General features: G+C 53.7%; 3 protein-coding genes across 3 annotated transcripts; all 3 read left to right on the forward strand.

Moving 5' to 3' along the window:
• Positions 1 to 5690: 5690 nt before the first annotated feature.
• On the forward strand, positions 5691 to 9124 carry HOXD13 (homeobox D13). The gene is made up of 2 exons (XM_032989757.2): positions 5691 to 6411; positions 7195 to 9124. The coding sequence occupies exons 1-2, from the start codon at positions 5691 to 5693 to the stop codon at positions 7443 to 7445; spliced, it is 972 nt and encodes a 323-aa protein (XP_032845648.2). The 3' UTR covers positions 7446 to 9124.
• A 4187-nt stretch (positions 9125 to 13311) lies between these two features.
• HOXD12 (homeobox D12) lies at positions 13312 to 14973 on the forward strand. Its single transcript, XM_032989774.1, has 2 exons — positions 13312 to 13948; positions 14238 to 14973. Exons 1-2 carry the CDS (start codon positions 13387 to 13389, stop codon positions 14474 to 14476), a joined length of 801 nt encoding a protein of 266 aa, XP_032845665.1. The 5' UTR covers positions 13312 to 13386; the 3' UTR covers positions 14477 to 14973.
• Positions 14974 to 20817: 5844 nt separating this feature from the next.
• HOXD11 (homeobox D11) lies at positions 20818 to 22573 on the forward strand. Its single transcript, XM_032989759.2, has 2 exons — positions 20818 to 21502; positions 22082 to 22573. The coding sequence occupies exons 1-2, from the start codon at positions 20896 to 20898 to the stop codon at positions 22315 to 22317; spliced, it is 843 nt and encodes a 280-aa protein (XP_032845650.1). The 5' UTR covers positions 20818 to 20895; the 3' UTR covers positions 22318 to 22573.
• The last annotated feature ends 1915 nt before the right edge of the window (positions 22574 to 24488 follow it).

Here is a 24488-nt window from a genome sequence, read left to right on the forward strand (position 1 = left end):
ACAGCCCCAAACCCAGACAAAAGTAAATATCAACTTCTCCTCGCCCGCGGGCGCGGCGGCGGAGCGGGGCGGCGCGGAGGGGAGCGGAGCGGGGCGCATACCGCGGAGCGCGGGGGCCTCCCCCCCCGCCCCTCGCCGGGCCGGGTACCGGGGCTTTGCGCGGCCCTCCCGGCGGGCCGGAGGGGGCCCCCACCGCTGCGACCCGGCTCGGGTTTTACTGAGCGTGGCCAAGCGGTCGCTCCGCGGGCGGCAGCGGCACCGGCCCGCCCGGGGGCCCGCAGCCCCGCAGCCCCGCAGCCCCGGAGCCCCGGAGCCCTGCCCGGCCCGCAGCCCCGCTGCCCCCGCCGCGCCGGGCTCCGCAGCAGCCGGCGGCCCCAGCAGCCAGGCCCGGCGGGGCGGGAGGCGGAGCGGAAGCCTGTGGCCGGGTTTATTGCTGTCGTTTGGCGCCCTCGTCTGTTTTCTTAAAGGCTGTAACAGGGCGAGCATCTTTCCCCCTGCTCTTTCGGAAACCGCAGCCGAGATACCACATCTCCGAGGCACTCGTGTGTGCACACAATCAAAGCCGGCACAGCTTTAGACTCCAGAAATGTTACGGCACCACTAAAAAGGAGGGAACGCTTTTTATGTTATGCAGAGAGGATGGAAAAGACTACATGAAAAGCCCCAATGTGAGAAAAATAAGTTACATGCAAGTGCGGCTGTGAATGATCTTTATTAGTGTTATGTTATATTTTGCACCTTTTAAATAATACTGATACCTTAGGTCATGTACAATGTCTCTTAAAATATAGCTACATTCGTATGCAAGGGAAATAACATGTTTTAAGAGCCGTTAATAATCTTCCACTAAGTAGATGTAACAAAACCGTTCCCTGCCATGCAGTTAATCAGTTCACCCCAAACCGTCAACCCACTAATAAACTAGTCATATAATATTTATATTCCCAGCAAACTAGATTAATTTACTGCATTTATGTTTATCGGGGTTGCTGTTGTTTTGATTTTTTTTCCAAAGCAATAGCACAACCTAAAAATCTCTCGGCATATGTTTATAGTTCTTCAAAATCAATAGCTCAGCCTAAAGAACCTCCAGCATTAGAATGACATGAGTGGGCAAAGGGGGAGGAAGTTACAGAGACCGCCGAAATATGCAAGGTTTTGTCAGAGGTTGTTTACTCAGTTGTTCTTGTAAGTTTAAATAGCTGCTTAGGCCTATGGCCAACTTAATTTCATTTTTACCTTGAAAGTTATTGCTCGAGACATCAAAGAATATTTCAGCGCTCGTTTATTAAATCTTACCCGGGAAAAAGAGGTCACGCAACTTAATTGAAATGAATTTCGTATTAAATCAGCCAAACAACATCTCGGCCAGCTTTTCACCACTCAGAGCGTGCTTGGGAAGATGGACAGGAATATCTGCTTCCCCCTCCCCGGCGGGGACGGCTGCCAGCAGGGGCCCGGGGCGGCGCGCAGCGCCAGCGGGCGATCCGCGGCAGCGCAAAGTCTACGGGAGGTGTCCCGCGGGGTGAGAGCAGGCGGCGGTGCGCTGGTGCCAGGCCCCGCGGGGAGTCGGCCCCGACGGGGGCCGGGGGACCCTGAGGCGCGGGGGGGGCCGCGCAGCGCCCGCGCAGTGCCCGCGGTAGCGCCGGCGGCAGGCACGGCGGCGCCACCTGGCGGCTCTGCGGCGGCACTGCGCGGCGGGGCGGCGGGAGCCGCCTGTCCTGCCCTGCCTGCCCTGCCCGCCCTGGCCTGCCCGTCCTGCCCTGCCTGCCCTGCCCGTCCTGCCCTGCCCGTCCTGCCCTGCCTGCCCTGCCCTGCCCTGCCCGCCCTGGCCTGCCTGCCCTGCCCGCCCTGGCCTGCCTGCCCTGCCCTGCCCGTCCTGCCCTGCCTGCCCTGCCCTGCCCGTCCTGCCCTGCCTGCCCGCCCTGCCCGCCCTGGCCTGCCTGCCTGCCCTGCCCGCCCTGCCCTGCCTGTCCTGCCCTGCCCGCCCTGCCCGCCGGGGGTCTCTTGGCAGCTCAGCTCCGCGCCCGCGCAGCGCCTGCACCCGCTCGCACTCAGCCCGGGCTCCCCTCTTCGCTTCAGGCTGTCTTATCAGTATCGAGTCGGTCTCGGGGCGTCTACCTGCGTGTTCAGCCCTAATTCTCCGTGAAATGTCACCGGAGAGCAGTGAAGGACACGAACGGAGAGTGTCCGAGTCACTCAGGCCCTTCGGCACCGTCTCACCCTACTCTACCCATGCTGAGATCCCGCGGGCGCTCGCTTTGCGCGGCTAATGATTACACAATGTCTTCTAGGGCTGCCTTTGCACACAAATATGTTTTAATTTAAACGACGGAGCGTTACTCCGGTCGGAAAGCGACTCGGTCGATGTTTCACCTTAGGTGGTAGCTGCAGCAGGTCGGCGAGCTCGTCCCAGGTCGGGGTCCCCGAGGTCCCCGTGCCGGTTCAGAGGGGAGGTGGGAGTCAGGGAGCGGCCAGCACCAGCCCGTGACCCGAGAGCTCAAGTTCAACAACGCCCGCGGTGCTCAGCCGCCCGTCAGCGCTGCACAGAGGCCACGCAAGGAGCCCCAAGAAAACTTTCTCCGACTCGATTTTTTAAGGCTAAAGTAAATAAAGAGATGAGAAGCTGTGGCACAGATCTGGAGGGGGAAAAAAAAGTTTTAACAATTTTTCCCGCGTTGCTGTTAAATCTTTTCATTATCGTAACTGGCTTTTTTTTTTTTTTTTTTTTTTAAAGGGGTAGGGGAAAATGAAAGCTCTTCTGTTCTGTTTAGCTATTAAAAGTCCACGCAAGTTAAAAGGTAACAACGGAACGCAGTGGGCATGGGGGAAGGTTTGGGGAAGTATAAATCGATTGGTTTTCTCTTCGTTTTTCTCCGTTTGTCCTGGACGACCTCTTCCTTTTGGGTTTGTCTGGGTTTTTTTTTCAGCAAACACTAACAGGAGAAGCAACTTCCTAAAGACATACTTACCATCGACAAATTCTGGCGAGAAAGCTGATGAAAAAACTGGGTTGTTTTCCCTGGGAGAGACCAGGCTTAGGACAGACAGCAAATACTAAAAGCCTGTACTAAAATCTTGAGTGGACTCCTAACTGTGTTAAATCATAGCAAATGCATTTGAGGAAATTAGATAATTTCAGGGCAAAAATCTTTTTTCGGGGGGAGATCACAGCCACTTTCGGCAGCGATGCTATCTAGCTCGTGTGTCACACAGATTCCAGGGCAATGTGTCAATGGAAAACGCGGTGCGGCTCCGCGGGGCTCCGCGGGGCCCTGGGCACCCGCGGAGCCGCTGCCGGGGCACGGCAAGGACTGTCGAGCTGGCAGAGGCCCGGCCAGCGCGGCACGGAGCCCTGCCTGCGGCGGAGCGGGGCCCCGGTGGGGACCGGCCAGGCCGGGCCGGGCCGGGCCGGGCCGGGCCGGGGAGGCGGCGGGCGGGTCCGCGCCGGGGCCGGGGCCAGGGCCGCAGCAGGGCCCCCGCATGGCCCTCTGGATCGAGGGTGCGGGACGCGTCCTGCCACTTGTAAACAGGGCGGATGCTCCCAGAGATCGGACCTCGGCTCATGAGCTCATTATTTTTATTCCTGTGCATAATATCCTGTCGTGCAAGGCAGTGCTGGTTTCTACACCCTCCACAAAACGGCTCATTATGGAATTGAAGTTCTTGGTCATAAACCCGCCCAAAGACAAGGTTTTCTGGGACACCGTGGGGCTCCCGCTGCAGCAGAGGTCTCGGCAGGGCTGAGATCCTCTACGGGCGTCTCTGCGGCTGCACCGTGGTTTGCTTTGATGTAACGGAACTCAAAAACCTCCGAACTCCTGTGCTTTAGGTGCTCCTTTCTTTCGGCGGCCTTATTTAAAATGTCGTGACGAGAGAGAAAATTTCACCGCATTTATTGCAAGAAGAATCACAGCGGGTGATGGGAACACAACTGGAAAGATGTCCGGAGAAATAAAGTCTCTCGTTCTCTGGACTTCACTGTGTTAGCAATGTTTTCACTAGGAAGCTGCGTGCAGGGACGTAAAAGGATGAGAAACTTGTGCCTCGACAAAGCGTCCTCCTAATTATGTAAGGTTTCATGTCCTGAGAGTAAATACTGATTAGGCTTATAACCCAGCGAAACACGTAATTACGTCTGGCTCACTTCTTAGCTGATTATGAAAGATTAATAGCAATTAAGTGGTTAGAGCTAATGAACGTGAACTCGTGCTTGCCATCCGGTTGTTGCTGTGACCACTGGCACCCGTTTGTCATTCCTCATCCCGCTCCCAGAAACGACCGGCTACAAAGCAGGGTTGAGGGACGGGCGGCTGCTGCGCGACCTGCCGCGCTCCCGCTCGGCCCCTCCGCGCCCGCGGCAGCTCAGCAGCCCGGCCCCCCCCCCCCCCCCCCGCTCCTGCCCGGGCAGCTCAGCAAGGGTAGCCCCGTCCCCGAAATCGTGTTAGCACCGACTTTCACCTCCACGGCGGCTGCCTCTCTTCTCTCCTGCGCCTGAACCTCCGCTGGGACAGTAAACACGGCCCCAGCCATGAGCTTTTCAGCGGGCGCGGAGTTTCCCTGCTCTTCTCAGCGGAGCTGCCGCCTTTCCCAGCAACTTGTTGCCCTCCGCGCCCGAGAGAGGGTTAAGTGACTGCAATAAACAACCACGGAGTCAGCCCAGAGGGGCAGGGGCTGGGGCTGGGGTTGGGGTTGGGACTCGTCTTCGGAGCTTTCTCCATTTCCAGCTCTTCTCGCTCCTGGAATTTCCATCCCGGCTCAGCGGGAGAGTCGAGAGAGACGACAGAAGGATTTGCCAAAGTCTTGGGAAGTCACCCCCAGAACAGCCGTCAGCATAAGCAAACGCTGCGTTTTAACTAGACTGCCTTACCACGACATGAGCTGACACTGCAAGGGGAAAAAAGCCACATCTAATGAGTGCCAGGTTTAGCATCTTGCGCTACTCACAAACCCTGTGCCTTTTCCTGGCTGGTAGTAATATCGGGGGGGGGGGGCTAAAGTTTGGGGGGGGGGGACTGTTTTCCGTGAACCGAGAGCTCAATGGAGCCAGGGGACTCCTTCTCCCCTATAACAAAGCCCTTCTACTCCATACCTCGCCGGGAAGGAGGGAGGTTGGGAGGATAGGACACAAAGACCGTGTCGGGATTTTCCCCCTGCCGCAGACACAACAATGAGCCGGGGAAGGTCGCGCCGGGGATCCGGTCAGACCCCTGCCCGCGGCTTCAAAAAGGGCCCCTGCCCGCGGCTTCAAAAGGGCCAGCGGAGGAGCTGCCCCTTTTGAAGCCGCGGGCAGGAGGAAGGGGGGATGAAAGCGACGGGGGCGAGGCTGGCCCGGAGGGGCATCACCGGCCGCCCAGCCCCTCCCTAGCGCCGGGGCCGCGGCGGGGCGGGAGCGCGGCGGCGGGGCGGGGGTGGGAAGGGGGGGGGGGAGCCGTCGGTGCGGACCGGGGGGCTGCGCGGCGAAAGGGGCAGTGCGGGCAGCGGGAGGGTCACATGTTCCGACGGCAGCCTATGAGCAGCCCCCCGGGCTGCGGCAAACTAATCTGGAGCCGGCCGCCCCCACCCCCGTCCCCCCTCCCAACCTGGACTTCGTTTTTATAAACGTACCGCCAGGATCCAACCTGTTGGAGGCAAATAACCATTTGCATCATGCCCGGCCGGGGACCGAGCCGCCGCCGCCGCCGCCCGCGATGTGCAAGGCCATGAGCAAAGCAGCGAGCTGGGAGATGGACGGACTGCGCGGCGACAGCAGCGGCGGCGGCGGCGGTGGCGGCGGCGGCGGCGGCGGCGGCAGCGGAGCCCCCGGGCAGTGCCGTAATTTTCTCTCCTCGCCCGTTTTCGGGGCGGCGCACACGGGCCGAGCGGCCGCCGCCGCCGCTGCCGCCGCCGCCGCCTCGGGGTTCGCCTACGCCGGCGGAGGGGAGCGCTCGGGGGCGACGGCGAGGCCCGACCCCCCGGCCAAGGACTGCCCGGGCTCCGCCGCGCCGGCCGCCGCCCCCGCGCTCGGCTATGGGTATCACTTTGGCAATGGATACTATAGCTGCAGGATGTCCCACGGGGTTGGGATACAGCAAAACGCCCTGAAGTCTCCCCCCCATGCCTCCATTGGCGGCTTTCCCGTGGAAAAGTACATGGACGTCTCCAGTCTGACCAGCACGAGTGTCCCTGCCAATGAAGTCTCCTCCAGGGCGAAGGAAGTGTCCTTCTACCAGGGCTATACAACCCCCTACCAGCACGTTCCTGGGTACATAGACATGGTCTCAACGTTTGGCTCTGGGGAACCGAGACACGAAACATACATATCAATGGAGGGCTATCAGTCTTGGACTCTGGCTAATGGCTGGAATAGTCAGGTTTACTGTGCCAAAGATCAGACACAGAGCTCACACTTCTGGAAATCGTCCTTTCCAGGTACGAGAGGGAGAGAAATGGTCTGACCTGAAACCCCCCCGCGCCTCCTCCGCCTGCCCGTCCCCTCCCCCGCCCCCCGGGCTGCAGGGGCGGCCTGCCGAGGTGGACACGCTGCACAGACACGCACAGAGCGGAGAGAGAGGGGGGGACGGTGGATTTTTCCTTTTTCCTTTCCCCCCCCCCCTCCCCCCCCCCCCCGCCCCTTACCCCCGAGGAAGCCTCACCCTCTGCTTTCCACCCCGCGGGACAGAGCCCAGAGCCCCCCCCCGGGGCCCCGGCCCGTGGGCTCCGGCCGCCCCGGGGCTCCTTCTCCTGCTGCTTCCCTCGGCGGCCGCGTTTGTATTCGCGTTTGCAGCTTGCAGGACGAAGGCTTGCGCTCCTCTGCCTCTCTGGCCGGCGAGTGACGCGGCCCCAGAGCACTTAAGAGACTGCGAGTAGTGAGGGCACAGAGGCACAAACCACATGCAAACAAACCCGGGGAAACACACACCAAAGCGATTTCTGTGTGTGCGCTGCCAGGACCGACCTGCTCCCGGCTCCCCAGCCAATGCCCCCGCCGTCCTGCGTGCTCGCTAGCGATGCATGCCTCAAAAGTGATGACAGTCCATCAAGGTTTTGGTGCTTTACTAACGGGCAAATAATGTGGCAGTGTAAATAATAATAAACTGTAAACAACCCGGCATTATTTATTTGCCCGTGAAAACCAGTGCCCAGCAAGTATCGGTTAAGCTTTAAACGCCTGTAATAAAATTCTAATTTTTCACCTAATGTCTTTTACAATAGGGGACGTTGCACTAAACCAGCCTGATATGTGTGTCTACCGGCGTGGGAGAAAGAAGCGAGTGCCGTACACAAAACTGCAGCTTAAAGAACTCGAGAATGAATATGCCATTAACAAGTTCATTAACAAGGACAAGAGGCGAAGGATATCCGCAGCCACAAACCTGTCTGAGAGACAAGTTACCATTTGGTTTCAGAACAGGAGGGTGAAGGATAAGAAAATAGTCTCCAAACTGAAAGACAATGTCTCTTGATCTATTAGTTGCGGACAGTGATGGATATATAAACTCAATTTACGACCAGCTAAAGACTTTTGGAAAGACTTGAAAATATATTTAATTTTTTTTTTCTCCTTCCAGCGGTGGCGAAATTTAGGGATTTGTTTTCCATGAAAGTCAGCGTTTTTCTCTCATTGGAAGGGAGTGTTGACAAATTTTGAATTATAGTTCTGTTTCTTCCTTTTGAAAAAATAATAATATTAATATTAATTATATTTTCTGTTCTTCCCTCTAGGCCAGTATAAACGAATTTAAATATGTTGAGCGGTTACAGTTATAACTTTCTTAAATGCTTAACTCTTTGGGGGGGTTTCTGTATTTTTTTTTTCTCTGAACAACAACCAGTGCCAAAAAGTGTCAGTTTTGATTTGGTATCGTAAACTTAAAAACACGCCGAGTGAAAAAAAAAAAAAAAAAAATCAATCGGAAGATGGAAGGAAGCCGGGGTCCGGACCCGTGGCAGCACCGGGCTGCAGTCAAAACCCGCCGAGCCCACCGGGACAGAATTGTGAATTGCGTGGAGGGGTAACGTCTGTAGCCGGATTTTTAATTGCTTTTCGAGAGAGGGAGAGTCTCTCTGAGCTGTTGCGGGGCACAACGCAGAGTCCCAGGCACGTAGCACCGCGCTCCCCGCTTCCGCAGGTTTGGGTTTGGCTTTTTGTTTGGGGCTTTTAGTTCTTTTTTTTTTTTTTTTTTTTTTTTTTTTTTTTTTTTTTTTTTTTTTTTTTTGCCACGGTCTCGTTTTCAGTGCAAGGATTTCATATTCCCCGGTTACAAAGGATCCGTCGGTTCCCGGGAAGGGCCGCTTCGAGCCCGGCTGGGCGCTGCCGGCCGCGGGGGCTGCGCGGCTGGGCGCTCCGCGGAGGCGCAGCTCGGGCACCTCGGGGAAGCTCCTTCGGCGGGTCCGCTGGACCGGGTCGTCCTGCAGCCGGGGGACAGGCCGACGCTGCAGAGGTGTGTATAAACCTGCGCAGACCTTGTGTAAAATGCCCGCTCTAGCGCTCTAGCCTGTTTATCCGGACAAGCACAAGATTCTTCTCCTTCCTCCCGCCACGGCGCTTAAAAAAAAAAAAAAACAAAAAAAAAACAAAAACCAACCAAAAAAAAACAACAAAAACACAACAAAAAACAACCTCCTGGTCGGAGAAGTGAAGTTCACCGCTAACTTTTAATTTACAAAAAATAAACGGGTGTTAATGACAGAAGCAATAAATAAGGAATTTCAAAAGATGCCATAATTTATATAGGCCGAAAGGCTATGATTTTGTCGATTTTTTTTATTATTTTAAACCTAGTGTGCATGTTATGATATACACAGGGTGATCAGACACGCTAGTCAACTACTAGGAGAGAGAAACGATATCCTCTCTGTTAATGTGCCTCGTCTAATTATTAAAATGTGTGTGTTCCGAACTAGTATTATTTATTATAATATACTATTGCTCTAAACACTTTGATTACCAGTGTATGTGGGTAAGACATACGGTAATACTATTTCTCCATAAACCATATCTTTTTCTTTTCTTGTCTTAAAGTCTGCTTTTACTTTGTGTTGGAAATATGGGCTGAACTTCCAAGCTGTTAACGATGTTGCCAAACTGTTCCCGAACCGTCTTTAATAAAACGATTTCTTTTCGATATATATAAAAAGAGAGGAAGAAAATCGCCTTCTTTTTGCAGCGGGGCGTTTCGCGGGCTCTGGGCTTGCCTGGGATGTTCCCAGGGCCACTTACAGGACGCGGTTCCTGGGTAAGGAGAGGTAGATACGATGCGAGACACGTTAAAGGAGGGAAAGACGTACCCGGGAGCGCCTTGCCGCTGGGGAAGGGGTTCTGGGGAGAGAGAAATGCTGCCGGCGAGAAAGACCCGGGCTGGCAGGCAGGGGAGGGTCTGCCTTCCCCCCCTCGCCCGGCCCTGCCACCCGCTGCCCGGTGGCCGAGGGCGGCCCGGCGCCCCTTTGTTTTCCCCTCCCAGCCCGGCGCGGCACTTGCCCGTGCCCCGGCGGGGCTCCGCGGCGGCGGGGGCGGCCGGCCCGGGGCAGCGCCCCTCCGTTCTCTCCGCAACCGGCAGGCTCCATTTGGGGATTATCTTCCTCCCCCCTCCCTTCTCCTTTCTCTTCCTTTTGCAGTTCACGGCTTTGGAGGCGTTTCTTTTCCCCGAACGGACGAAAAAAAGTAAATTTCGGAGCACTTTAGATTTTATCGCAAAGTGCATTTTTGTTTAATTCTGGGAAAAGAAAAGACTTGTGGGTCACATCATTTAAGTACCTGGAACAGCCCTCTCTGCTGATGCAGCCTTGTTTTCTCTGAATGTTTTAAATTCTTTTTTCCCCCCCCACCTTCCTTGGGACCTCCCCCCCCAACCACACATACTTCGGTCCTATTAATTCTGAAGAAGTTTTTCCTCCCAACGAGCCTCCCCGCAGAGGGAAGGCCGGGCACTGCCAGAGCTGTTGTGTTTCCCGGCCGCTTAGCTGTCGCGGGCTTTTCCCTTCCTCCTTCCAGGCTTAACCTTTGGCTTTGCCGGTCTCCGGGCTCTCAGAAGACTCAGCTTTGCCATGGCCAAAGCTCCCTTCCCAGGGCAGGAGGAAACTCGAACTGGCTGGCAAATCGGTACCAGATGGAGAGGAGTCGCCTTTTAATTTCGTAACAACGTGCAGAAACATTAAGAAACCAGCAGCTACAGCCAGGAGGAAGGCGAGGCCGAGGCTGCGGGCCGCGGCACATCGGCCCGCCCGCCTGCCAGTGCAGCTTCAAAGGGTTTTCCCATCCTGGAGCTGGGGCACTGACGAGCGTTATTCAAAATCCCCATGCCCCCAGCCTGAGCTCTGCGCAGGACCCGGGAGGGCCCCGGCGCTCCGCGCCCCCCTCTCCTCGCCCGCGGGCGCGCATCCAGGCCGCCGCCGCGCAGCCCCAGCCGCAGCCCGGCACAGCCGCCCGCGTTTAGAGCAAAGATCACAACGATTAGCCTGAAATGTAGCCGGCATTATTATGGATAATTAATATGTACCTCGACAAAGTGAACTGCAAATGCGCAGCGGCACAGTGATGCATTGCAGGCCGGGCGGACCGCCTGCCCGGCAGCTACCATGGAGCTCGGCTTCTGTCAGGCAGCGCGATTTCCCAGCCATGTCTGAGGCAATCCTGCCATCTCCTGGACAACCCCCGGCATAGGCAGGGGAAGCCTTCACCTCGCTCCAGGAGCCGCGTTTCCGAGTGATAAATGAGCGAGGGAGACTACTCGGTCACACGCAGAGCAGCCTTCGTCTGTAAACTGGAAGAATATGCCAGTGAAATTATAGCGTGTGGTCAGCTCTGATGCTCAGGCCGACCCGGCTGCCTATTTAAAACCAAACCAAAACAAGCAAACGAACAAAACAAACCAAAAAAAAGAAGAGCGGAAAGGAGCGTGTGAAAGCAGCCCTCCGGGTCGCTCTGTTCCTCAGCGGTGATATTTCCTGTACAGACACAGGCAGGGGGGACACCCGCGGCATTAAAACGCCGCCCCCCAAACCAGAAGCCGGCTGTGGCTGGAAAAACCAGCACAAATCCGTCCGAGGCTCTCCGCACCGCGGCAGCGGCCAGCCGCCCCTGGAACACGATGTTTCTGTCAGTTCTTTTCCCTACAGATTTAAACATAAACATCGCTTTCCGCAGCTGTGAGTGTCTCCAGCTACTCCAGATTTTGCTTTTCATATTTTTTCGCGGTATTAATTAGCAGTTACAGAATGAGTCGAGCATTAATTGAAAGCTCTGTTTTCTCTAACCCCATAAAAGTTAGTTTGAAGTGTCACCTTTCTTTCCGGTAACTGGGAACTCACATCCATTCCTTGTGTTTATTGCGGGCAAAAATATAGTCTTTGAACACAAAAATGTTCCTTCTGTCTTCCGAGAACCGAAAATCAGAATCAGCTTTTTGGTAAAAGACGGTTATGAAAATAAACTATTACCCATCCTCTTGGGGAGAAAGAAAGCAGAAAACAAGTAAACTAATAAGAGGGAGATTCAATTGGTAGACATAACTCAAACAATAAAAATTAAAGGCAGTGGTCAGTAATATCCTCCAGCGGTGCTTGTGTGGTCCTGTGTGGTCTAGGAGAGAGCAATCATTTAAAGATTTCTTCCAGGGCAATGAAATTACTGCAGAATTTACCCCAATTTCCCATTAAACAGAAAGATGAATTTGATTAGGAGAATGTCAGGAGGGGCAGCGTCTCTGATCTCGGCGTAGAAATAAAACCAAGATTAAAACTATGATTAACAGGACAATAACCCGGAAAAAATAACCCTACCTGTTAACTAGGTTCGAGGTTTTTTAACCGAGGTAATGAAAAGTGGCAAAGTGCGGGCACTAAGGCTATGCTTGAAGCGGGGCTCGCTCAGAACGGGGGCGATCCTCTTGGAGCAGAGGCCGAGGACAGGAATGCCCGGTCAGGGTGACCGGTGGGCCTCCCAAGTCTCCGGGGGAGCGGCGGGGAGCGCGGTGCCCACCACCGCCGCGAAGCTCGGCCGGGCTGTCGCGGGGGGCTCCTTCCCGGGACACCCAGCCGCTTGGCCCATCGCGGGTGCCTTTGGTTGCAGCTCAAGGAGCCCCGGCTTGCCTCCGTGAGAAGTCCACCGTCTCCCGACCTTCACGGTTTGGGCAAGGACACGAGAAACATCCTGTGAGGATGCTCTCACATATTATTTTCTTCGTACTTCACCCGGTGCTACGGGAAAAATGGGAGCTATAACGGAATAAGTGGGTTATTGTTTGATCTCTCAAAAATGTAAAAATATGTGTAAACCCCAAAAATAACACTGCAAGGGATAATTTTCTTGTCAGGGGAGAAAAAATTCTTTATACGCAACTTGGGAGAGAGCAGCAGGATACCCAGCTGAGGCTGACGCTCCTCTGCCCACTGCTGCACTCACATCCTCTCTGCTGCAGAGCAGGCTCGGACATTTTCTTCATTGCAGTCTATCGATTCCATTTATTTAACTATCTATTTATTTTTTATCTCGGCGGGTTTCCTCGAGTCATTTCTTGTTGTTGCTGTTATTCTCGGTTTGTTGACGTTTGTTTGTATTGTAAAGACAAACTAAACCCCGAGTTTTAGAAGCGTTGTTTAAAAACTTGTCTTCGGAGAGAAGATGAAAGGTAAAAGGGGTAAAAAGGGCAGACCTGCGGACCTAAGAGAATACTAGTCATTAGTGTACCAGAATGACGATCCTGGTAATATCCGATCAATTAAGATTTTAATTGCAAGCATATGCGGATGCATATCATGTTGCTGGCGATTAAAACAAACGCGTATATAAAACGGACAAAATACGCGTTCTGCGCACATGTACAAGGTGTACTCGTCTGTACAGAGGCAGAAATACACACGCGTGCCCTAACCAGTCCCATCTCCTTCCTCTTGGTGGGAAGGAGCCATCGTGGGTTATTCCCAGCCCGCAGTGCACAGTCTAATCGCGGGTGTAGTTTTCGCGTCGGCAGCTGCCCGGTGCGGGGCGGCTGGCCCTGAGGGTGCTGCCAGCCGGGAGCTGCCATGGCCCCTCGGCAACTCTGCAAAGGTTTGTTTTCCCCCCCATTCTTCCCTCAGCGCCGCAGCTTTGCCAGCCAGCCCCGGCCACTTTTATAGAAGAGGAGACCATGTTTTCCCCTCCCCCTTGCGATCTCGGCATTTTCATATTTCAAGTGCTATCATAAGACTTTTTAAAAGGGGGGGGGGGGGGGGGGGGGGGGGGGGAAGAGAAGCCAAAAAAAAAAAAAAAAGGGGGGGACTCTGTGGCTCGGTGGCTGGAGGCGGTGCTGAAATTACCGGCTTTGAAGAACCTGTCTGCAAAGTTTCGTCCAATCGTTTCAGCCTTTCCGCTTATTCCCTGTTGTAACTAAATACTGCTGTAAGAACAGCTGAAGTCCTTTGTTGGAAATGTGTGATCGCAGTCTCTACAGATCTGGCTACGTTGGTTCTCTCCTGAATTTGCAATCTCCAGATTCCTTTTATTTTCCTAATTTGCGGGCTAATGGCAGTCAATTGGCGGCTCTGCCCACCATTTCCTACCCCCGGAGCTCGATCCCGTGGACTTGCTCAAGTTCGTGCGCAGCCCAGCCGCAGAGCCACGCGTTCGGCGGCGCGGCGCAGCCGTACCTCCCCGGCTCCGTTCCAATCAACATCAGCTCCAACGGCAACAAAGAGTGCCTGGAAGACAACAATAAATATTACGCCCACGATGCGAGCTCCAAACAAGAGGAGAGATGCAGGCAGAGGCAATCTTTTGCAAATGACCCAACCGTTACTCACGCAGCCAACTTAAAGCCCGTAAAGTATGACCACTCGAGCCTGCAGAGAAGTTTGCATGGCTCGGCTGCTCTTTTTGAAGTGAATTCCTGCACTTCCAGCTTAAAGGAGGACATCAAGAATTCCGTCAACTTGAACCTGACAGTTCAGCCCGCAGCAGTCCAGTCATGCCTCAGACCTTCAGTGCAGGATGGTATGCCTTAAATATCTCGCTTTAGTTAGAGGCGACCTAGCGATATTTGCTTTCTAAGAGATGCCTGTAATTGCTTTGTAACCCCCCTGTAACCCATTCGGAGAGATAATCGCTTAATCCGACTCGGAGGTAGATAGAAATTGTGCTGTCAAATGTGCTTTGCCCGATTTGCCGACCTAGTTTACCCCTGTTATCTTGCGGGTTTTTTTGGTTTGTATTTTTTTTTTTTTCCCATATTCTCTTTAATACCCAGACCCGATCCACTAAATTATCGACGTGTTTGTTGTAGGTTTGCCTTGGTGCCCCACCCAGGGGAGATCAAGAAAGAAACGGAAACCTTACACAAAACAACAAATTGCTGAATTGGAAAACGAGTTTCTCCTCAATGAGTTTATTAACCGACAGAAGAGGAAAGAACTATCAAACAGACTGAATTTAAGCGATCAGCAAGTTAAAATTTGGTTTCAGAACCGGCGGATGAAAAAGAAAAGAGTAGTAATGCGAGAGCAGGCGCTTTCTATGTACTAGAGCAGAGTCCGCCCGTTCCTGCATTAACTTGTGCCTGGAGTGTTCGCCCCTAGAGTAGAGCGTATTCGCGAGTGTGTGTTTTTACCATTTAAACCAAGGTCTCGAAACGCGTAGGACCCCTGCGTAAATTGGCAAACGCTGAGTTCTTAGCCAAAATGAAGAAGACAAGCCGGACCAGCATGGAAACCTGTATTATCAGCTTTTTATCTTTCTTTCTCCATTTATATAGATTTTTCTCCTGCTTCTTACCCTCTCTTTGCCCGGAGAACGAGCGGTGCTAAACTAAAATCGATTTATTTTATCTGTATGTAAACACCATTTTGCAGCAAAATAAAGGAATAACGCCTAGTAAAGACGTCAGCTCTGTGAGTCCCGGCCGCTCCCTTCAGCTGCTGCCCTGCACGCCAGGGCGAGCCTGCGGCGCCGGCTTGTTTTGTGGTTTGGAGTAACCTGCTCGAGCAGCCACGGGGGAAAGTGGTTGACAAATAAACCTTTTTCTTTCTTTTTCTTTCTTCCTTTTTTTTAAAAAAAAAAAAAATTCTCCACACACACACACCCCACACACACACTCGGAGCTACAGATCGGGCCGCAGCCCAGCGGCGAGGGCACGTGACACCCGCGCAAGGCCTGCGCGTAACCTGCGCGCCGGCTCCGCGGTTGGCGGTGGCCGCTCCCGCGGCTCCGCGGGCGGCTGCCCGCCCCGACGGCAGGGGCGGGGGGGAGCCCTGTGTGCCCGCCGCCTCGGCGGGGGGGACGCCGCGGGCTGGGCTGCTCCCCGGGCCCAGCGGCGAGGTTGCCCTCCCGGGGGAGGGGGGGGAGCAGCCTTCTGCCCCCTTCCCCCGCCTGGCGGGCCCCGGGGCGGCGGAGGGGCCGCGGGTGGCCCTGGCGGCGCCGGTGCCGCCCCAGGTGGCCGGGCCGGGCTCTGCCCTTCCAGCGCCGCTGACTTTGGCCTTGTCCAAGCGCTGCCCCAAAAAAACAGGCGGAGGGGAGCGGGCGGTGCCGAGGCCGCGGCGGGCCGGGGCCGGGGCCGGGGCCGGGGCAAGGGCAGGGGCAAGGGCAGGGGCCCGGGCGGGGGCAGGGCTGGGGGGAGCAGGGGCCCCCCTCTCATCCCGAGGTGCTGCAGGACAGGAGAGGGGAGAGCCCGGAGGTTTTGGTGGGTTTGATTATTCTGTGAGACCGTCCCCAGGGCGGTTTCCGCAGAGGTTTTTATGAGGGAAAGGGGGGAACACTTTCGTTTTTTTGCCCAGATATAAACCTCAGAGGATAACCCGACCAGAGGGGCTGGGAGCATTGCCCAGGCCGTTTGATTATTGTTTTAGGACGAGAATTAAGTGGATTTTCCCCGCATGTTGCTGACAGGCTTTCTCTGCCGGGAGCCGCCAGCCTCTGCAGCACCAGAGCGGCCAGGCTGGCCGGAGCTGCGGAGCCAGGGGAAATGCTGGATATTGCCTTGGTCTGATATTTCAGAAAATAATAATAAAAAAAATCTCAGGGAATTTTAGGTCCGGATTAAAACTCCTTTTGGCTGCAATTTCCACCTAAATCTGTTTCTAATGAAGAGGCGTTTCCACACGCAAAACCTTGGGTTGCCTCTCCCAACAGTAACAATAATTACGTTGGCAGAGCCTGCGTTTTTTTCTGGTATATACAGTAGGCTCAGATATGGTTGTTCAGGGCGTATGCAACAAGGCTAAACAACCACAAGGAACGGCACAAAGCAGCTACCTATTCCTATTTACACGGGGCTATCGCCTTCCTGAAGGCAATAAACTCATTATTTCATAAAGAGGCATATTTGAACTTTGCTCCTACCCACTCCTTTGATTCCAAGTACTGCTCGCAAGGGCACAGTGGTCCAGATGATTTTGGAGGTAAACGTCGGATTTCTAGGAGGGCAGAAATGCAGCCATCTTCCCGAAGGCTTTCCAGAGAGCCCCAAAGGTAATGCTCGGCTGGTGTTTCGGGAGGGAGAAGGAAAACCAGCCCAACTTGGAGGCGCATTTCTCGCCGTCCAGGACGGCCACTCTTACCGCATTGCCCAATGCAGACAAAAACCTACCTCGCTCATGGCGGGGTGACTGCCAGTGGAAAAGTGGGGGCAAAGCCGCGCGGAGTGGGAGCCCCCCGGGGCCAGGGAGGCACACCTAGCCACCTACAGCCAGAGGCACCACCCCTGGGTCCCTCCAGATCTTCGAGGCATTCAGTCTCTGTGCTGGGAGCTGGCGCATTGCGGACAATAAAAGTCTCTTCACTCAGTAGCATTTCCCTAATTAAAAAAACTAGAAGCAACCCCAATGATGCAAGCCAGGAGAAAAGCAAAAAACAGATAAAGCCCCTTTTCTTATTCTTTCCTGGAATACTATTCAGCCGGATACAGTCCATGAGAAATGGACCCTTTATGCCGTCCTTCCCTGTCCTAACCCGCCCCAGTACAACCAGTTCCTTTATTAGATGGGTGATGTGAACTCCGAAGAGGAACCTCGGGTGAAAAGATGTGAAAGGCAATGTGTTATTTATTAAACGTGTCTGATCCACGACGATGGCTTATTGTAAAGCTTCTAGCCTAAATCGCCCAAGAAGGAGAAAAAAGAGAGGAGGTAGGATCTAAATTGGGACATAATGCGAAAGTATATGTGTTGTTTATCTCTGTGTGTGCCGGTACCTATATAGATGCACTTATTTCACCAGTGCCCGTTGTATGTAACCGTGTGTGCGTGCACACACACGTACGTATTTGCGGGCTCACACCCTGCGTAGACACACAGGCGGTAGAAAATGGTGCATGATTTCACGCGTGCCCACGCTTCAGGCTTCAGCCGTTGCTCTGAAGCAGCGGGCGACGACAGCGGCGCCGGTTCGGGTGTGTGGGGAGGCACACACGCGTGGGGCAGAGCTGCAGGCGCGGGGCGCGCCCTGCCTGCGCGGCTCTGCCTGCGCACACCCGCCTGAGCCGCCCCGTGGGCACATGTGTGCACACGCGTGTGCGGCACGCCGGGTGGGCGTGCAGGAGATGCACCCGAGTGAGGTGGATGTAACCCACGCCCTCTCTCCGGCTGGATTATTTCGGGTGTCCTTCCAGCTGTGTTTCGCCCCTTGCCCCGGCTTTGTGGGTGCATGCGGTGCGGAGTAGGGGGAGGGGGATGGGGAGCAGCGGGCACCCGCTTGCTGCGCCCACACCCGCGTCCCCCCGCGGGATGCAGGAGACCGTCCATCCCTTTATTTACTCCAACATAAACATCTTCGCATTCCGACCGCAGCCTAAACGTGATAAAGCCCTTCCGAGGGGGTTCTCCATTCCTCCTCGTTTGATAAGGCAGCAAACGCAACTCGGCTTGTTGGGAATGGCTCTGGATGCCTTTGTGCCTCCTAAAAGAGCATAAATAATTAAAGTTTGGCAGGGAGGAAAAGCTTTCTTGCAGAACTGTAGTGGCAATAAATGAAATGACTCAGAATCTCTTCTCCAGTCGGTTTTTACGAGAGCTGCCAGACAGTGTCTGTTCACGTTCTCCAGATACTAGGGGCGCCATAACAAAGTTAAGGTCAAGTTAGTGTCTTATCTTGGGTGGCACAAAAATACCGCATCTTCTCCAGCCGGACTGGGTATATTTTTAAACCCGAATGTTATGCAGGTCGCCTTAATTTCCACGGAGGGCTTTTGGAAATGTCACTTGGACCTGAATACTTGGTAATTCCAGGCAACGGTTGCAGATGTTTCAAGACGCCTAACGGTAAAGTATTCGCCTGACTGTGTACATGATGTGTATTTATGTTTCGATGCTGTTTAATCTGTGTAAGGAAAAAAAAAAAAAAAAAAAAAAGGAAGAAAAAAAAAGGGGAGCGGGGAGATATGTAATGCTCAGAGCTGGGCTGGGAACCGACCCCAGGGTAAAAATGCTCTGGCAGGCGGGGACCCCCAGCTCTGCCTTGTTCCAGCGGGGTCTCTGCTGCGATATTGGTCTCCCATTCCCCACATTAGATCGTTTTTAAGGGACTGTTTCCTAAAAGGGCTGTTTTCGTATTAACAAATCGTCGCCATGTCTTTGAACTTGAATTAGTTGAAACCGGTTGGCTCCTGCGCCAAAATTTAATGGATGCTAAGCTTGCTGCATCGAAAGGAAGGTGAAGGATTCTGGCTAAGGCGTAATTAGTTGTTTGAATGGTAAAGAAAATGAAGCTTCATAGATTCCCAGAGCCATCTCTCCTGATGAGATAGGCGATCAGAAACCTGGGGGCACAATCCAAACGGATCCCTGCCCTGCTCTGCTGCGAGCTCAGGGTGGTAAGTGACACAGGAGCCATTTTAACTGCGCAGGCATCATTTTTAGGAGGTTGTTCATGTGTTGCAGCAGAATCGAGAGGGCTTGAAAGTTACCGGTAGAAGGAGGGAATGGTGGTTTTGTGCCTTGATTTCTAGTGATACCTTGCGAGGCTATCTGCTGAGAGCAATGTGTGGTGTTTGAGGTGGTTTGCGAGGGAGGCATCAAGGCAAAAATATAACCACAGTGTACAAAGAAAAGAAAAAGGAAAGAAAGGGGGGGGGGGGGCGGGGAGGGAGGGAAAAAAGAAAAAAAAAAAATCATGTTTTTCATCTTATCTGCCTGGCTTTGGTGTTTTACTGCTTAGAACGGGCAAGCTGGGCTGCGGTGTGGAAGCCCCTTGGGCAGCCCTCGCCTGCCCTGGGGGGCTGGGGGCCGCAGGAGGGGCCGTGCCGGCGGCGGCGGGGCGGGGGACAGGGTGCGGGGCGCAGCCCGGGCTGCGGGGCTCCCGCCCCCGGCTCCTCTCCGCAACGCGGAGCCGGGGGCGCGCAGGAGGCGCCTGTGGCGGCGGGGCCGCGGGGCGCGCAGCCTGCGCCTGGGCGAGCCCTCCGCGGGCACCGCCGCTTCGCAGAGCTGGGGCTCCCCCGGGCCTTCCCCCCTACTTGCCTGCGGCGCTTTGGGGCCGGTTCCCTACCTGCCGGGCTCTCTGCTTGCTGTGGGATTTGGAGGCTGCCTTTTTGGAGGTGTCTTGGGGCCTGCCGCCGGGCCAGAGCGCCCGGGGGTTGCCTGGGTGGCAGGGGGCGACCCTGCTCGGCATGGCGAGCTCCCCCAGATTTCGAGTTTAATTGGAGAGCGGCATGTGGCGGGGCTACTCTGGCTATGCTGTACAGTGGCGGAAAAAAAGGCATTCCCATAGAGAGCTGGCAAACGTTTCTGGAATGAGGAATTGCTCGAGCATAGGGCTATTGCTGGCGCGTATTACTTGTTCTCCTCTCTTTTCAGCCTTTTTGACTCGGCTTGTGCTCGTCTATGTAAAATCATATTTCAAGGAGAACAGGAAAATTGGCAAAAAGGAGCCCTCGAAGGCAGGGCGGCCGCGGGGCTGGCGGGTGTTGTGCGTGTCGCCCGCTCCCAAGCCTGCTTTTCCCTTCCAATGAAAATGAACATTTTGGTGGGAGTTGGAGGCACGGGAACAGAGGTCACTTTGTGCGCTGCTCCGCTTCCCAAGGAAACCGTGCTTGGTGGACCTCTCTTCCTGCCCTAGCCCTTTGCTTTCCAGAACAGCCCGAAAGTGTCTCCCTTTCTTAAAACCGGCTACCGAGAGATGCTCAGTTGGCTTATTTCTCATTTCAGTTTGTCTCTGGCGCCCTGACACAAGCGCGCAGTGTCGGGGCTTGCATAGCGAGGGAAAGCGAGGTGATCGGGACTCAGGCTTTGAATTCCGTGGCCGGTTTGGATGCCAACTGTGGATTGCTGGAGCCGGGCGGGCAGAGCCACTCGTACCCTCGGGCGTGTGACTGGGACTTGGCTTTCCCGGGCGAGCCGTCACCCGCGCATCATCTGCGTGAACGGCGGCCGGCGAGCATCGCCGCCTCTAACGAGGAGCGACCACGTTCCCGAGCCGAGGGTGCCCGGCCGGGAGCCCGCACCCCGCTCTCCGAGGGCGACCCTGCCCCGACGGCGGCCGTGTGTCCCCCCCCCCGGCTGCCCGCGGAGGCCGGGAGAGCTGGGCGGCGATGCGGGCGGGGGCTGCGCGCCGCGGGGCTCCGCGCCGGGCTGCGGCGGTGGGCAGGCGCCCGCCCGGGCGGCGCGGCCCCAGGTGATTACAGCCGCACCACCTACGTGTGCCTCACCGCCCGGGGAAAGGATGAGGGGAAAAAACCGGCTGTGTTTGTAGAAACGCTGCGCTCGCCTCTCCGTGCTGGGAGGGCTCTTTGGAGAGATCTTAGGAGCCTTTCCGAGGGGCTGATATAGATATAAGGACATTTCTACATCGCGTCACGTGACATAATTACCACTAGAATCAATCAAGATGAATTGCACGTCAGCACACGGTGGGGATTTTTTCTTAGTTGATCCTGTCCAAACCCTCTTGTGCAATAGATGGATCTTGTTCAATGCATTGAAGCCTCCTGGTTGCTTGCAATCGCAAAAAGGAAGACATGACTGAGTTTGACGATTGCAGTCACGGCACATCCAATATGTATCTGCCAGGGTGCGCTTATTACGTCTCACCCTCAGATTTCTCGACGAAACCCTCTTTTTTGTCGCAGTCGTCGTCCTGTCAAATGACTTTTCCTTATTCTTCTAATTTACCTCATGTCCAACCTGTGCGTGAAGTAGCATTCAGGGAATACGGATTAGAGCGCAGCAAATGGCAGTATAGGGGCAGTTATGCTCCTTATTACTCAGCTGAAGAGGTGATGCACAGAGACTTTCTGCAGCCTGCGAACAGGAGGACGGAAATGTTATTCAAAACGGACCCTGTCTGCGGCCACCACGGACCGTCTCCCGCCGCCTCCAACTTCTACAGCTCGGTGGGGAGGAACGGCATCCTGCCGCAAGGCTTCGACCAGTTTTACGAGACAGCCCCCGGACCCCCGTACCAGCAGCACTCCGAGGGCGAGGGGGACGCGGACAAGAGCGACTTGAAAGCCCAGAACAGCACTTGCAGTAAAACACCTTCCAGCCAAGAGAAGAAAGTGACACCAGCAAACAGCGCCGATTCCCCTTCTGGTGAGGCTGTTGCAGAGAAGAGCAACAGTTCAGGTAGGTATCAGTAGTAAATTGGGGGCAAGAGTACAAGGCCAACACTTTGTCAAGCCGCATTTTATGTGCAATTTTATAAGCATCCAAAGGATTTTATATATCCTATAAGATTTCCTTTACCGTTGTAAAGCGTGTTTACGATAGGAAACCAATTTAGGTGGGCTTAAGGTATTCTTGGAAGAGGATATTAATTGTTATTAAATTGTTGATTTGGCGGGGGGGAGACGGGGAGATTTCACAGGTAGTGCTCAGAGCTGCCTTCGGTTTAGAGCTTAAGATCTTCGTTTGTTTGGGGCGGGGGGGGGGGTGTGGGTGAGAGGAGTTTGAGAAACTTGGAATTTTTCCAGCCCATTTAAATATCTCTCTGTATTGCTCGAAGTGCTCTCTTTTAAGGAGAAGTTGGGAAATATTCGCTTTTTTGCTAAGTCACCCAGAGAGTAAAAGCCCCAGGAATATTTTTTTGAACTGCTAGAGGGCTGCTTTCCAGGCAATGGGATATTGTCAAAGTCTCTGATCTCTTCCTAGCTGAGCATGTTCGTAGCAGCGGCATAAATCAGTTTATTCTCTCTTTAATTTCAGCAATTCCCCAGCGATCAAGGAAAAAGAGGTGTCCCTATACCAAATATCAGATAAGAGAACTGGAACGGGAGTTTTTCTTCAACGTGTACATAAACAAAGAGAAAAGACTGCAGTTGTCCAGAATGCTTAACCTCACTGACCGGCAAGTTAAAATCTGGTTCCAGAATCGAAGGATGAAAGAAAAGAAACTGAACAGAGATCGACTCCAATACTTCACTGGGAATCCCTTGTTTTGAAAAAAAAAAAAAAAAAAAAAAAAAAAAAAGGAAAAAAAAATAAAAGAGAGAGAGAGAGAGCAAGAGAGAAGGAAGAAAGGAGAAAAACAAAAAGTATCTCGGTCTCTCTGACCTGCCATCTGAATGAAAAGTATATTGGTTTACATGACACATCCACCCTGCGGAACTGAAAGTTTCATTTTCATGTGCAACTCCACACACTGAATGGCCACTGGAGATTTCGGGGCTTGGCGGAGCAGATTCCTGATAAGGGGAAACTAGGGTAAATCCAACTGTCCACTCTCAAGTGTTTCTCGCCAAAGGTGCTTTTTTTTCCTCTCCCACAGTACCAGCAATGGACCTGCAGTGTGTCTGGTAGTTTTTGCTTACAATTCATTGAGTGCGGGGGGGCTCTGTTGCTTTTGAGCTAGGGTAACACTTTCCTCTTTAAGTGAATGCGGTTTATTTAAGAGATGGTAAATGTACGTTCGCTATATATAAAATATATATATATATGTTTCTATTGTCATCCAAAAGCATGGGCCACTGTCTTTTTCATGTGAATAAATGGTTTCTAGTAAAGTTAAGGTTATAACTTCCGTGCACTGTATGGATTTGCATCTCCGAAGGATCCTAGCGTTTCCCGGGCTAGAGCCAAGTTCAGTTAAATAATAACGGGAGGAAGCCTAGTCGGGTTATTTAAAATGCATTTTAAACAAATACTAGTTTAGATGTCTAACTGTCCCTTTGTAGGTATGCATAACCTTCCTTGTTCGCTGTGAGGCAGAGCCAACATGGCTGTCTGCAGACCATCACTTCTGATGGTGCTACAATTTCTATAAACAACGAAAAAGGCTTTTTTTAAAACTGATCAGGCTCCCAGTAAGCCAGAGTTCCCAGCGCCAATGATTGTTTACTTGTTAGTGAAGAGCAAGGCAGAAAGAGCGAGGGCTCGGAGCGAGTCAGACAAGAGGGAGCTATAAACAATTGGCACTAGTCGGGGGGGGGGGGGGGGGTTGGGGGGGCTAAAAAAAAAAAAAAAAAAAAAAAAAACGAAAAGGAAAAAAACTTTGGAGGCAGAGGGGTGGATCTCTTAAATATCGTCCCTCGGCAGGCGAGCGGGGCGCGGCGCTCGGCCGGCAGCGCAGCGCGGAGCCCCGGCGGCGGCCGCGGGCCCTGCGCGGGGCCGGCATCCGGCGGAGCTCCGCGCCGCTCCGCGCCGCTTTATCTTGCGTGACCTGGCTGGGCTGTTTACAAAACCTTGAACTGTCTAGACAACACCATAAAACCCGAGGTTCTAAACAGCTTAATTGGGTTATATTATACACCTTCTGGTGGGTGAAAAAGAGATTTCCGCAGTGTGCAATAAAGGCGAGGAGTGAGAAAAGAATTTGCCTTTTTTGAATAGGACGAAGCGGCTCTCGCTACGCTCGCACGCAGGGAAGGCAAAAGTGCCCAAATAAGTCAGGAAAAGCCCGAGAATTCAAAAAATCAAGAAATGGAAGCGGAGGGAGGCATGACTAAAAAAATTTTTTTAAAACCCTTTAGCAAGAAAAACATAAGTGTATGCCTTTGAACTTCCAAAATGTCAAGGTCATCACCTTTAACCTTTCTGAATAATTAGGCGCCTTAAGGTTCTTCTGTTATTTTCAACCACCACCCACTCTCTCTCTCTCTCTCTCTCAGTCTCCGTCTCCCTCCCTCTCTCTCTCACACACACACACACGCACAACCACACACACACTTATTACCGCATAGCTGGCCATATTATCAAATGCATCATAACGCAAAGAAAATCCCAGCTGGGTCGAGGTGAGCCTCTCCGCGGCGTGCGGGGAGCATGCCCCGCTCCGGTCCCCGCCAACCGGAGCACGGCGGGCTCCCCGCTTCCCTCGCCTTTCTCTTCCGCGCCCCGGGAATTCGTCCTAAACCTCCTTTTTTGTTGTTGTTTTTTTCTTTTTTTTTTTTTTTTTTTTTTTTTTTTTTTAGCTCTTAAGGAAAAAAAAAAAAGCGTTTTTTCTCTCAAAAAAAATATGCGTGGGCTGTAGGAAATGTTTGTTTCGTAATTTAGGGAGAAAGATGGTATTTCTATGCAGCTTTTCTGCGGATCTGCGTTTCCCCACAAAGCCCATTAATTAGAAATGCGCGAAGTCGCGGGGAATTTCTCAAAGCATTTCGCCTGACCTTATCGC

This window comes from Tyto alba, unplaced genomic scaffold (genome assembly GCF_018691265.1).
Source record: "Tyto alba isolate M040663 unplaced genomic scaffold, T.alba_DEE_v4.0 Super-Scaffold_7, whole genome shotgun sequence".
Taxonomy (NCBI): Eukaryota; Metazoa; Chordata; class Aves; order Strigiformes; family Tytonidae; genus Tyto; species Tyto alba.

What these genes read in the sequence shown, in the direction of transcription:
- HOXD11 (XM_032989759.2), top strand. Translation starts at nt 20,896, where the DNA reads ATGACTGAGTTTGACGATTGCAGTCACGGCACATCCAATATGTATCTG. An exon ending in AGAGAAGAGCAACAGTTCAG is followed by an intron (nt 21,503 to 22,081) that starts GTAGGTATCAGT and finishes CTTTAATTTCAG; the next exon opens with CAATTCCCCAGCGATCAAGG.
- HOXD12 (XM_032989774.1), top strand. Translation starts at nt 13,387, where the DNA reads ATGTGTGATCGCAGTCTCTACAGATCTGGCTACGTTGGTTCTCTCCTG. An exon ending in CAGACCTTCAGTGCAGGATG is followed by an intron (nt 13,949 to 14,237) that starts GTATGCCTTAAA and finishes TGTTTGTTGTAG; the next exon opens with GTTTGCCTTGGTGCCCCACC.
- HOXD13 (XM_032989757.2), top strand. Translation starts at nt 5,691, where the DNA reads ATGTGCAAGGCCATGAGCAAAGCAGCGAGCTGGGAGATGGACGGACTG. An exon ending in CTGGAAATCGTCCTTTCCAG is followed by an intron (nt 6,412 to 7,194) that starts GTACGAGAGGGA and finishes CTTTTACAATAG; the next exon opens with GGGACGTTGCACTAAACCAG.